At 40.5% G+C, this 14,363-nt stretch overlaps 1 protein-coding gene across 1 annotated transcript; it reads left to right on the top strand.

Moving 5' to 3' along the window:
• Window positions 1-14: 14 nt before the first annotated feature.
• On the top strand, window positions 15-3,209 carry CKS1B (CDC28 protein kinase regulatory subunit 1B). Its single transcript, XM_006895829.1, has 3 exons — window positions 15-138; window positions 2,400-2,527; window positions 3,157-3,209. Exons 1-3 carry the CDS (start codon window positions 80-82, stop codon window positions 3,207-3,209), a joined length of 240 nt encoding a protein of 79 aa, XP_006895891.1. The 5' UTR covers window positions 15-79.
• The last annotated feature ends 11,154 nt before the right edge of the window (window positions 3,210-14,363 follow it).

The raw sequence follows: 14,363 nt of genomic DNA, 5'->3' as shown, positions 1-14,363 counted from the left end.
AAGAGGGTGGGAGCGCGTGCTGCTGGGAGTTGTTTGGAGGTTTGCGGCGCGAGTCTGAAGTCCTTCAGGCAGAGCGATTATGTCGCACAAACAGATTTATTATTCGGATAAATACGACGACGAGGAGTTCGAGTACCGGTTAGTGCCGGCGCGGGGGACGTAACGAAGTTGTGAGCATTGACAAGAGTGGGTGCGAATAGTAGTAACTGAGGCGACAGCCATAGCGCATGCGTGATAGGTTAACGGGAATGGGTTTCACTTAGGTAAGACATAAAGGGCATGCGCGAAGGACAGGCATGCTTTGGAGAGAATATAAAGATGGGAATTTGGAATTAAACCCGCAGTTGAGCTAAGTGGGCGTCAACAGAGTGCAGGTCATCCTCACTCTTAAGTGTTTCTGAATCACTCTCGCAAATACTGTGCAAACTGAATTTCCCTTCTTCCTGCTAGTCTTATCACTATACCATAGGACCCTAGAGTCGGCTGGGAGAATGTAGCTCAAGCAGAGCTGGAATTGTTCTCTTATCTTCAATTTGAGTGGAGACCTAGTGCTGCAGATGTGACTGATGTGTTTTAGGAAGGCTGCTAAGAACATGAGTATAGTAAAACTGGCCATCAAAATTGAGAAAAGGCTTTTGAGGGACCTAATCGATTACTTCATATATTTGATTCACGAATCAATTATGAAGTGCTAACAGGTAGATGTCAGGTGTTCTGCCATGGTGCGAGGATAAGACATGATCTATACTTTCAACAACTTAAGTACCAGACTTCAGAGAAGTGATAAATACCACTATCTTGAGATGTTTCAGAGTGTGGTGGGAGCACAAAAGACCTGTCATAAAAGGGGGAAACCACCTGGGAGAAACTGCCTGATTTGAGGATCAAAGAAGGAAGGAGAGAATCCCTGCCTGAAATTGTTTAGAAACTGGATAGTCGACTAAGGATAGCAAAAACGGTATCCCTAAAATGGATGCAAAGCCAACATTTTATATATTCCGTCTGTAATTCTAGATTGTAAAGTAAGGGCAGGCAAAGGCTTCCACAACTGTTGATAGCACTAACTTTTATTAACCCACATACTTAAGAGTACTTCCTAGTTTGCATCTTGTCTCTGCAGTTAAACACAAAATAGAAACTTGCCTCTTGACAAGTTTCTGACCTACTGAAAACTACTGGGTGCTCTGGAGAATTCAGTGTGTACTGATAAACAGACACCATTATGCCACGTCTTTCTTGGACACAATTTTATTTTCCTCAGCTGTTTTCCTCTACATCTGAGCTAACTAAAACTATATGTTTGTAACATCTTTGCAGGGTTAGAGAGATGTCAACTAGTTTCCTCCCCTGAAGTTGTAACAATTTGCTTGACTGTGATGGCTTACTTTGAGAGGATTGGTTGGTTGGTTTCATTATGCATTGAAGCGAACTTTGTACCGGGAGCTTGTTAGAATGTAAATCATTTTCAGACCTTTAGAATTATTTCTCAAGACCTCACTTACTAACCCAAAGAAAGCATGTAGGACATTTCCATTGAGCATGAAGCTTGATTCTAAATGATTAAATTTTTGCCATGAAAACTTGACCTTGGTTAGGAAAACGTGGAGTTTCCCCAAGAGAAGTCTCTTGGCACATCCCTTCAGTATTAGGAAAATAAGATTTTGGATAGTTTTTTGTTGGGTTTGTTTTTTTTGTTTTTTTTAAATTAAAACATTTCCATTTCACCTTTGCAATAACCCTTCCACACAGCAATATACATACACCTACTTTCTCCACAAAATCAATTCACTTATACCAGTCCTGTTCAAAACTTACCTTATTAACATGACACTGTGAAGTTGCCATTATGTTACAGGTAATCAACTAGAAGCTTATAAATTCCATGACAATGTAGAAACCTAGGGCTTAGGTGCTTGTTTATTTGACTATTCATTCATTTGTACTTTTGTGAAGACTTACATAACTTGGTCTGTCCCACAATAAGATTGCACAAATTCCCTGACAGAAGAAAAATGGTTTCACTTTTATTTGCTCTCTTGACTTTGTCCAGTGTTTTATCTAACAGACTGTGCCTAGTACTGACCAGAGTTTTAAATAAATTCATTACAATTGGACCCGCTGCTGAAAATTTACTTGCCTGCCTCAGATATACTTACTGAGTCAAAAATTATTCTTTAACAGCTCCTCAGGTGAATTTGCTTTCCTACCCCAGATACACTATCTAAATCTGCAATTTTGCCAAGCTTCCCAGGTGGTAGAGATCTTGTTAAACTGTAGATTTTGACTCAGTATATCTGGGGTGGGAATGCAGATTCACAACAGGGAGTTGAACCACAGTGAAGTGGTTCAAAGGCCTGGTACTAATACAAATTCTCCACTTCCCTTTGTTTGTGTTACAGGCATGTCATGTTGCCCAAGGATATAGCCAAGCTTGTCCCTAAAACTCATTTGATGTCTGAATCTGAATGGAGGAATCTTGGTGTTCAGCAGAGTCAGGGATGGGTCCACTATATGATCCATGAACCAGGTCAGTAGTCTGGCTAACAGCAATCATGTAGGACTGCTATACTTTTAGAATGAAAGAAAAAAATGCATGACCCAATTTGGTGGTGGGGTAAGAAAGAGGAATCATTTTACTAAGTCTTTTATTCCACCAGCCATTGGGGAGAACTAAAGTGACCAAAACCAAGAATAAAGTAAACATCTGAAGAGTAGTTCAGAGCTAGCCTATCATTGAAAACTCTCCTCTAGCTTAAGTTTAGCCAAGGGTACTCTTTTTGAGGCCCAGTATCTCATAGTAGTAGAGGTTAGAATCCCTGCATCATTCTCCATAAGATAGCCAGTTCATAGATGTGTTCCAAATAAGCCAAGCAAAGTTTATTTCTTGGTAAGATACCAGACACCCAGTTGCCAGGCAAAACTAATAAAGAACACCCCAGGGCTGTACACATAGCAAAAGGAACTGATATTAACAATTTTGTAGTTGGCAGACAGGCCAGACTTCTGGGTCTGCTTCTAAAGCCATATGCTTAAACTTTAATTTAGTTATAAAGATCTGAGTTGGTTGATAGCAAGAGGTTGGAGTGGAATGGGATAACTACAGACTGTGAATAGAATGGTGTGAGCTTGTTTCTCAGATTTCACTTACTCTTTCAGAACCTCACATCTTGCTGTTCCGCCGGCCACTACCAAAGAAGCCAAAGAAATGAAGCTCGCAAAGCCACTTTCAGCTTCACTCTGTTTACAGCTGTCCTTACTTGCTAACATCTTTCTAATCTTGCCTTCCTATTTTTCACTTTGATATTTAAAGAATGTTCAATACACTGTTTGAATGTACTAGTGAGTGCTTTGATTCTTTAGCAGAGCCTCCACCACACACAACTCCCTTCAGCCACATGGGTGGTCTGTGGCCTGTAGTCTCAGCTGCATATGACCCCAGAAGCCATGATGAGATCGGTATCCAACAGAACACACCTGGCAGATGGATAAAGTGTCTGAGAATAAGACCATAGGGCTCAGGTACAGGAATTATGTAAACTTGCTGGTTTTGAGTTTTTTCCCGCTGGGTATTATATGTATGGTGATTGTGGATTTTATGTTTCAATGTATTGGAAACTTTACATTTTATTCGAGAAATCTTTTTGATGTTAAAACCTTTGATTAAAGAGGAAGTTTTTATAATCAAGTTCTCTGACTACATTTTTCCTCTCAAGAGAATCACATTCAATATCATAGTTCTAATAATAAATCCTATAGTTAGATAATAAAACTCAACACTCATAAGAATGAAGTTTATTTTAAACAGGTAACTGGTTTTTAGTCTCCTGTAATCAGACTTGCTGGCAAACATATGTTGTTGTTGTTGTTATGTGCCGTCAAGTCGTTTCCGACTCATAGCGACCCTATGCACAATAGCCCTAAACCCTGCTCTATCCTGCGCCAACTGCACTGCCTCTGATACACCCATCCCGATTACCCCAGTCACCGAATCAATCCATCTCATAGAGGGTCTTCCCCTCCTGCGCCGTCCCTCCACCCTCCCAAGCATGATGTCCCTCTCCAAGGACCCGTCCCTCCTAGCAACATGTCCAAAGTATGTCAGACGAAGCCCCAGATACTAAAATGTATTTTATTCTTAACTGCTGGCCTTGGTTAAAGGTTACATTGAGACAGTCTCATCTCAAAACAAGTGAACTGTTTCCTACCTAGTCTCAGTATTTGAAGAGGCCTGAGAGCAGAGGAAGCTGTTAGCCAAATACTCTTATTGATAGATGCTATTCAGTCAGCTCAGACTCACATTTACCCTCCACAACAGAATAAAACCCTGCCCTCTCCTGTGCTATCTGCACACCAATTCCCGATTCATCAAATGGCTTCCAAACACATGTCTACTCACTATAGGCCCTGGAATGACCAGATGACATGTAATGGCATGGTGATGAAGCACTGGGCTGCTAAATGAAAGGTCAGCAGTTTGAATCTACCATTCTCTATCCCCTCTGGGAGAGAACGATGAAGCAACCTACTTCTGTAAAGATTTACAACCTTGGAGACTATCGGAAAGCTCACTGTCCACAGGGTCACTGTGAGTCACTATTCACTGTGCCTAAATCAAACTCGCTGATGGATGTCAAGTTGATTCCAACCTCTTCATTAGGTTTCCAGAGCTATAGATTTGGATTGGCAGCCCAACACTTAACTACATCTCCATGTTTCCCTGTAGAGTGTTGCCTGCATGCAGGCATTTTGAGTGTTCTTATCTAAGTAGTTAAAGCCCCTGAGTAACAGCAACTGGTAACCCCAAGGCTCTTGCTTCAGAAAGGTCACATCAGGAGAATCTTATGGAGCTATTCTCCCTACACATGGGGTCTTGAAAATGACTGAACAGTAACTTTCTTTTGTATAGGCAGTTACAGCACCAAACTTTGAGTAAATAGTTGTAGACTAGCTGTTTGGGGAAACATTTCTCTAAATATTGTCTGGCCCTAGACCTTTAAAGATACAGCACTAAGGATGATTATTCTCCTTCTGTCTTCCATTTATTTCTAGAGGATTAGGTCTTTCAAGTGTTGTGCCTGGACTGGAACCATCAACATCATCTGGAAGCTTAGTAATGCACGTTCTAGTTCACTGTTCTGTACCTTCAAGTTCAAACTGACCCACAGCTGAAGCAGAGTTGGGCCCAGCCATCTTTTTTGTTGTAATTACAATTTAATTTGCTAATCCTTACACATTTTTACTTATAAGCGATAATTGCATAATATGATTAATTACAGTTTCTGATCAGTTCATCGAATATTGTCTTTCCCTTGCTCAACTTACCAATTTTTATCAATGCCCCTCTCCTGCCTTATCCTTGGTAACCAAGAATGATTGTATGTGAAAACCTTTTCTTAGTTTTTTTGGTTTTGGTTTTTTAATAATAGTGGTCTTATATAATAGTCCTTTTTGTGACTAATGTATTTTGTTTAGCATAATGTCCTGATAATAATCAGTGTTTCATTAATTTTTTTAACTAGTTTATTTACAAAACTCAAATACAAAAATTCAAACAAATTCTTTCAATTTCCCCCACCCATCAAATTGTACAACCCAATGATTAACCTCCTCTTCCCCCTGCACATCCAAATCCCTCTTCTTCCAGTCTCTCCTACCCTTCTGGATCCTTATACTCATCCTAAAATAACGGTTTTATACAATATTTATCCTTGTGGGACTGAGTTCACTCAGCATAATGCTCTCTAGTTAGATAATAATTTATAAAGGTATTGCTCCTGCATGCTGCTCATTTTTTTCATTAATTTTTTTAATCGTCTTTCAGTGTTGCATAGTACTCCATTTGAATGTACCATAGTTTCTTTAGTCATTTGTTGATAGAGACTCGTGGTGTTTCCATCTTTTTGCTGTTATAAATAATGCTACAATGAATATAAGTATGCATGTCTATTCATGTGGCAGCTCTAACTTCAGGATATATACTTAGTAGGATTGCTAGATAAGAGTATTTTACTTCCAGCTTTCTAAAGAAACATCAAACTGCTTTCCATAGTGGTCACAGCATTTTACATTTTTCAACTAGCAGTGTATGAAGATTCCAGTTCCACATCCTCACCACCATGTGTCTGCTGCCTTACTGAACTTTGCTATTGTTGCTTGAGTGAGATAATATTTCATTTGTAGTTTAAATTTGTAAAATGGCAACTATAAACATGGACCTCACCTGATGGGACTACACAGGCAGCAGATTTACTCCATCTGCCGAAAGAATCATTGGAGACTCGGCTCAGTGTCATCAGTCAAAACCAGGCTATGTGCTGACTGTGGAACAGACCATCAATTACTCATGTGTAAGTTTAAATTGAAGCTGAAGAAAAAATAAGTCCACAAGAACCAAAATAAGACCTTGAGTTTATACTTCCTGATTTTTTAAAAAGCATCTCAAACCAGATGCTCTGCCAGAGAAGGAGGGGCAATCCCCTCCTGTACCAGTCAGATCTGATTTGACGGTACACACAAAACAATAATAATTTTTAAAAAAAATTTTTTTTAAAAAAAGCATCTCAAGAATAGGTTTTATCGCACTGACCACTAATGATTGAAAGCCAGATAAATTGTAGGATGTTATTAATGATATCCAGGTAGAAAGCAAAAGATCATTACAAAGACAGGAGAAAGAACCAAAATGGATGTCAAATTGGAAATTAAACTAGAATATCGAGAAGCCAAAACAAAGGGAAGATAAGGTGAAGTAAAAGAGATGAACAGATTTCAAAGGACATCTCAAGAAGATAAAGTATTATCATGAAACATGCAAAGAGCTAGCTAGAGTCAGAAAATAAGAGAACTCAGTCAGCATTTTTCAAGCTGAAAGAACTGAGAATTCAGGCCTCAAGTTGCAATGCTGAAGGATACTATGGGCAAAATCTGGAATGATACAGAAAGCATCAAAAAAAGATAGAATTGAAACCTTTGAGTTGTGGTGCTCAAGAAGAGTCTTGAACTGACCATGGACCAACAAGAAAACAAATAGGTATTTCTTGGAGATGGCGAAACCAAATTTCTCCTTGGAGGCTAGGACTTTGAAGCTCTATCTCATACACTTTGGGCATGTGGCCAGAAGGGACCAGTCCCTGGAGGACATCATGATCAGAAGGGTGAAGGGACAGCACAAGAGAGCAAGGCCCAGGATGAGTTAGACTGATAACGTAAGTAAGGCAATGTGGGTAGGTGTGTCAGAGTCAGTGAGACTGACTCAAGACAGGGCAGGCTTCAAAGCTGATGTACATAGGTTGCTATGAGTTGCAAGTGACTCCAAGGGACACAAGAAGAACAACAACTCCAAGTTCCTGCCCCACAGGCACTGCTGATAATCATTCTTGGTATCTAGCTTCCTTCTGGTACAATATAAAATCTTCTCTGGCACCAATACCAACCACTGACCCTTCAGCCTAGAATTAGTCATGGTTAATGAATACTGCATATGTAGACCAGAAATGTGACAGAGAATGGTAGTAAGAGGCAAGACTCCTTTTATCTCCAGCACTAGGAGGAAGTAAAGTTTCACTTGCTTTCCAAAAAATAGAACATTCCTATGAAATCTCTGAAAAACTCCAATGGCTAAAGCAAGTAAATTGCCATTAACTGATACGGAAAACAGGGAAATACACAGAGATCAAGTTTATTTGGTGAATGCTGCTGGCAAGCAGAGAGAGATAACGGTGCTGACAATGGAGGCAGCTTTCAGGGCTAGACACAGTGACACAGGAACGGCTGCCCTCAGACATTGAGCACCCTACAAACTTGCATAGTTGAAACTACCATTACTATCCTCAAGCCTCACCACTATCATCTACGTCTTCCTCTGTCATCTTACCCAATGTGACAAGGACATGTTGAATTTCAGCTCCCAGGACAGTGCTATTCCCTTACTTTTTAAACATCCCAAGGCCTACAATATAGTCCTCATAGATGCCCTGGTCCTTGTTCTTGGCCCCAGTCTGAGGCATGGGTAGGAAGTGCTCATAATCCAGCATCTTCACATTCATTTTCTCACTTAAGATTTCCCAGGACCTTGAGCACCTTGGTGATGGTGGGGTTCTGGCCCTGGGCGCTTATCACATGCCCACACTGGCTATACAGGATCTTGCCATCCCCTGTCTCCCAAACATCCTGAAGTCTAGTACAACAAATGATTGAAATGACAACAAATGACTCTAAAGACACCAGAGCTGGGGAACAGGACTTTTCCCTGCAGTAATGATACGGGAATGTTTGGAGCAGCTCCAGATCCAAATAATACTGCTATCTAGTGGTGGTTGTTAAGTGTGGTTGAGTCTACTACTACTCAGCTACTCTATGAAACTTGCCCTATCCTTTGCCATCATCATCTGACACACTAGAGTCACCTTACCAGTCACTGTGTAAATCCAGTCCATTTTGTTGAGGGTCTTCCACTCCTTTGCTGACCCTCCAAGTTTCCAAGCATGATGTTCTTTTCCAAGGACTGGCCCTCCTAATAACATGCCAAAAGGATGGCAGATGGAAGTTTCACTATCTTTGCCTCCAGTGAGCAACCTGGGTGCACCTTATCCAAGACATACTTGTTTGTCCTTTTGTCAGTCCATGAGATATTGAGCACTCCTCCAGTACCACAACTCAAAGACAACTTCTGTCATCTTTATTCACTGTTCCAACTTTGATATATCGCAAGTAATTGAAAAGACTATGGCTTTAATCAGGTGCACCTGAGTCTTCAAACTGACACCTTTGTTCTCCATTACCTTGGAGAGGTTCCTGCCTGCAGACTTCCCCAATGCAATGTTAGTTACTGTTGTTGTTGTTAGGTGCCATAGAGTTAAGCACAACTCATGGTGACCCTATGAACAAGAGATCTGAACCCTGCCCTATCCTGTGCCATCCTTTTAATTTCTGATATCCTTGAGCCCATTGCTGTAGTCACTGTGTTAATCTATGTGGTTAAGGGTCTTTCTCTCTTTCACCTACCCAAGCATGATGTCCTTTCCCAAGGAATAGCCTCTACTAATATGACCCAAGTACGTGAGACAAAGCTCTTTGTCATATGTGCCTCCAAGAAACATTCTGGCTGCACCTTCTCCAAGACATGTTTGTTCTTTTGGCAGTCCATGAGATATTCAGGACTCTTCTCCAATACCACAGCTCAAAATTATCAGTTCTCCTCCTTATTCATTGTCCTGCACTCAGATGCATATCAAATGACTAAAAAAGACTGTGGCCTAAATCAAGGGCACCTTATTCTTCAAACTGACATCATTGTTCCTCAGTTATTTGGAGAGGTCCCTGACTGCAGACTTTCCCGATGCAATATGTCTCCTCATCTCCTAACGCTGGTACTAAGGGTGTTAATTATAGGTCTAAGTAAAATTAAACAAACCATTGACAATTTCAATCATTTCTCCATTTATTATTATTTTTACCTGTTGGTCTAGTGGTTAGAAATTTTGTTTTCTTGATATTGAGATGTAATCTATAGTGAAATCTGTGGTCTTTTCTTTTTTTTTAAATTATTGCTACTTTAACGAAAGTTTACAGAAAACTTGCATTTCCAGGGAGCTCTGGTGGCCTAGTGGCAAGAAGCTGCACTGCAATCCCAGAGGTAAGCAGTTCAAATCCACCAGATGCTCCACTGAAGAAGGAGGGGCAATCTCCTCCTGTACCAGTCAGATCTAATTTGGCAGTACACACACACACACACACACACACACACACACAAATAATAAAATTAAAAAAAAATAAAACCCAAAACTTGGATTTCCATTCATTCTTCATTGCACATTTTCCTCCCTACCCACCCACCAAGTTTGTTTTTCTCTTTAAAAAGATTCTTTCATTGTTGCCCAATAAGGCTGTAGTCTTTAATCTTCTGTATCAAGGGCTTCATTTCCTCTTCACTTTCCGCAAGAAAGATTGTATCATCTGCATATCACTGGTTTTTAATGAGTCTTCCTACAATCTTGATGCCACATTCTTCTTCATAGAGTCCAGCTTCTTGAATTATGTGTTCAGCATACAGACTGAATAGATATGGAGAAAGAATACAACCCTAACACACACCTTAATTTTAAACCATGCAGTGTCCCCTTGCTCTATTCAGACAACAACATTTAGTTTAGGTATAGGTTTCGCATAAGCATAATTAAGTGTTCTGGGTTTCCCATTCTTTTCAATGTTAGCCATAACTTGTTATGATCCACACAGTCAAATGTGTTTGCATAGTAAATAATGCACAAATAGAAATTCTTCAGGCATTTTTCCAGTGCAAATTCTTTTGATTTCCTAGCAACTGATGCCAAGTATGTTAACTGTGGATTGAAGTAAGATGATATAATTGACAATTTCTATTTCTTCTCTATCGATCATGGTAATTTGTCTATTGGCCCAGTGGTGAGAAATTTTTTTTCTTGATGTTGAGATGTAGTTGTTGTGTTTAATCCTCTGCAGCAAGTGTTTCAAGTCCTCCTCACTTTCAGCAAGCAATGTTGTATCATCCGCATAACACAAGTTGTTGATGAATCTTCCTTCAATCCTAATGCCACATTCCTCCTCACAGAGCCCAGCCTCCTGGATGATCTATTTTGCATATAGATTGAAAAGGTATGGAGATAGGATGCATCCCTGGCATACACATTTACTGATTTTGAGCCATGCAGTGTTTCCTTGCTCTGTTCTGATGACTGTCTCCTGGTCCAAGAATAGTTTTCACATAAGCACAATCAAGTGTTCTGGGATCCCATTCTTCTGACTCAGCCACAATGTGTTGTAATCCACACAGTCAAATGCCTGAGCACAGTCAATGAAACACAGACAGACCTTCCTCTGGTGGTCTCCGTTTTCAGCAAAGACCCATCTAATGTTAGTTATAATATCCCTAGTGCCATGGCCTCTTCTAAACCCAATCTGAACACCTGGCAGATCTCTGTTGTGCTATTCCATTCGGGGTTTTTTTATATTTTCAACAAGATCTTGCTTGCATATGATATTAGTGATACTGTTTGATAATTTCTGCACTCTGTCAGGTCACTCTTTGGGGAATGGGAACAAATATGGATCTCTTCCAGTCAGTTGGCCAGGTTGTTGTCCTCCAGATATCTTGGCACAAGCTGGTGTGTCCAGGGCAGTGTTGTTGTTGTTGTTGTTGTTATGTGCCGTCGAGTCGCTTGCGACTCATAGCGACAACAGCCCTAAACTCTGCTCTGTCCTGTGCCAATCGCACTGTCTCTGCCACTCCGATCCCAATTATCCCAGTCACTGAATCAATCCACCTCATAGAGGGCCTTCCTCTCCTGTGCTGTCCCTCCACCCTCCCAAGCATGATGTCCCTCTCCAAGGACCGTTCTCTCCTCACAACATGTCCAAAGTATGTTAGATGGAGCCTCAGAATCCTTGCCTCCAAGGAGCCACCCGGTTTAACCCTTTCCAGGACAAATCTTTGTTTTCCTAGCAGTCCCTGGTATTCTCAATACTCTTCTCCAGCACCAAAGCTCAAAGGCATCAATTCGCCTTCTATCCTCCTTGGTCATTGTCCAACGCTCTGATGCATAACAAGTGATTGCGAAGACCATGGCCTATATCAGATACACCTTAGTCTCCAGAGAGACTGTCTGTTTGTTGAAATATGTCAATTGCTATACCAGCAATTCCTAGGACCTTGTTTTTTGCCAATTCCTTCAGAGCAGCTTGGACTTCTTTCATCAACACAGGCTCTTGGTCATACATTGTTGAATAAAATTCTTCTTTGTTAGCCAATTCTTTTTGGTACAGTGATTCTATATACTCCCTCCATCTTCTTCTAATGCTTCCTGTATCACTTAATATTCTACCCAAAGCATCTTTAAATATTGCCAACTGGAGGCTTGAATTTGTTCTTTGGTTCCTTCAGCCCACTGGTTTTCTGACTCCAGCTCTTTGCACATTTCATTATAATATTTTGCTTTGTCTTCCCGTGATGCCCTTTGAAATCTTTTCAGCTCCTTAATTTCTTTTTTTCTTTTTATTAATCCTCATACGTGGCAGAAAGGTGCACCCATGTATTGTAGAACTCCTAGAGTATATATAAAATGGCATAGGTGGAAATTCTTCCAGTCATTTTCCTCTTGGTAACTTCATCTTGCTAATCTGTTCAGAAGTTCTAAAAGTATCCTCCATTCCAGTGGCTTCCACCCTGCCCCTGCCACATTATATTACTAAACACAGCCCCCGGGAATAGATAAATGGTGTCAAGATCAGGATGAAGAGTTTTCTTTTTTTTTTAAATACATTTTTATTTTATTATTTCTGTGTGCGTGTACCATCAAATCAGATGTGACTGGTCCAGGAGGAGATTGCCCCTCCTTCCCCGGCAGAGCATCTGGTGGATTCGAACCGTGCACCTCTGGGATTGTAGTTGCAGCTTCTTGCCACTAGGCCACCAGAGCTCCCCTAAGAGTTTTCTTAAAGTAAGTCATCCATACATATTAAAGTAACCCTTTGCATTATTTAACTTTTTTTTTATTTCAATTTGTTCATTGTTGCCCATTTTCCTCCCTGCCTACCACCCCCAGTTTGCTTTTCTCTTTGGGGAAAAAAAAATATTTCATTGTTGTATAATCCCCCTCACCTGTCCACTTTACTATGTAGCTCTTATTCTGTTGTCATGCAAATAATACCTAATCATATATTACTTTTAAGCAGTTCTATTCATCATCTGTTTCAATGCAGTGTACATTATTTATCCCCTCTCTTCTTAGTTCCTCCCCAACCCCTATATCAGTCCTGTTTTATAACAGTGGCATTATGCAGTATTTGTCCTTTTTTGAGCTATTTTGTTCAGCATATTGTCCTCCAGCAAAATTTCCACCCATTTTGTATAATATTTCATAAGTTCTTTCTTCAGTGCTGCATAGTATTCCATTGTGTGAATGTACCACAGCTTCTCTATCCATTCATTTATTGATGGGCACTTGGTAGTTTCCATCTCTTGCTATTGTGAACAATGCAGCTCCTTAATTTCTTGATTTCTTCCCTTTGCTTTGGCTTCTCAGCATTCTAGTGCAATATTCAGTCTCTTCTGATATCATCTTGGTCTTTTCTTCCTCCTCTGTCTTTGTGATGACCTTTGCATTCTTCCTGGATGATATTATTGATATCCTCCGACAGCTCATCTGGTCTTCACTCATTAGTGTTCAAGACCTCAAACCTGTTCCTGAGATGGTTTTGAAATTCAGGTAGGATAGACTCAGGGTCAAATTTTGGTTCCTGTGGATTTGATTTAATCCTCTTTGGCTTTAGTTTGAACTTCCATATGAGCAATTAATATTCTGTTCTACAATCAGCGCCTGGCCTAGTTTTCACATACATACTCTGTCTGATTCTTGGGCATATCATTAGGTGAAAACCATGTGTATACTCTGTGTTGCAGATTGCCTTCGAGTGGAGCATGACTTATAGCGACCCTATGAACAAAAGGCCTGAAGCCCCTCTACAACTATCGATATTTATCAAAGTTCACAGACATAAGTATATACAGTGTGTTGTTGGTATGTGTCGTTGGTTTTCAGAGGCAGTAAATCATATGGGAGGTGACTGCTCATCCCTCTCTCCTGTGAAGCACCAGTGGATTTTAACCTCATGCCTTTATACTGACAGCAAAGCTTCTTACCACTATGTCACCAAAACTCCGTACATACAGTGTAGTTCTGGGGACAGAGTTTGACGAAGCTGCTCATCATTCAATGTGCACCCTTGTCTCTGTAAAGGTTGCAGCAAAACAATTCTTAAACCCTAGTTTGTTTTTTCATCTTTTTCACCAAAGTGAAAATCCTCTTGTGACTTCTTCTGGCTAACAAAAAAAGAGGGAGGATGAAATTATACAAGAATGAATGAATTTTAAAAATAAAAAAAAGAAAGTGAACTGGGGGAAGGAGAGAAATGTGCAACAATGAATGAATGAAAATCCACTCTTCTGTAAAAAAAAAGGTACTAATTTAGATCTTTTCTAAAAGTAAGTGGTATAAGCCGAACTTTGCAAAAACAAGGATACCACACCCACCGACTCGACGGCAGTCCGTGAAGCATTTCCACGCACAGGTCCTTCGTTCGCCCATAGTCCTAAAGCCTTCCCTTAGAGGAGAAGCCCGACCTTGGAGCTTCTAAGTGAGGGAGTGGCACGTGGTGACCCTAAAGACAACAAGTACCTTTCTCACACACACAGTAAAGCCGCAATCAGTTTCACCAATAGGGACCCGGAAGGCGGTCTGAGTGAAAGTCAGCTTGACCAATTAGCATAAAGCAGGCTCGGTCTAGGGCGGGGCTCCGAGTACGGAAGCTGCCCTGGGACAAGAGGAAAG

This window comes from Elephantulus edwardii, unplaced genomic scaffold, assembly GCF_000299155.1.
Source record: "Elephantulus edwardii isolate Elephantulus edwardi_28Jun2011 unplaced genomic scaffold, EleEdw1.0 scaffold00176, whole genome shotgun sequence".
In the NCBI taxonomy this organism is placed as follows: domain Eukaryota; kingdom Metazoa; phylum Chordata; class Mammalia; order Macroscelidea; family Macroscelididae; genus Elephantulus; species Elephantulus edwardii.
This window is presented reverse-complemented; position numbering and strand designations above follow the sequence as displayed.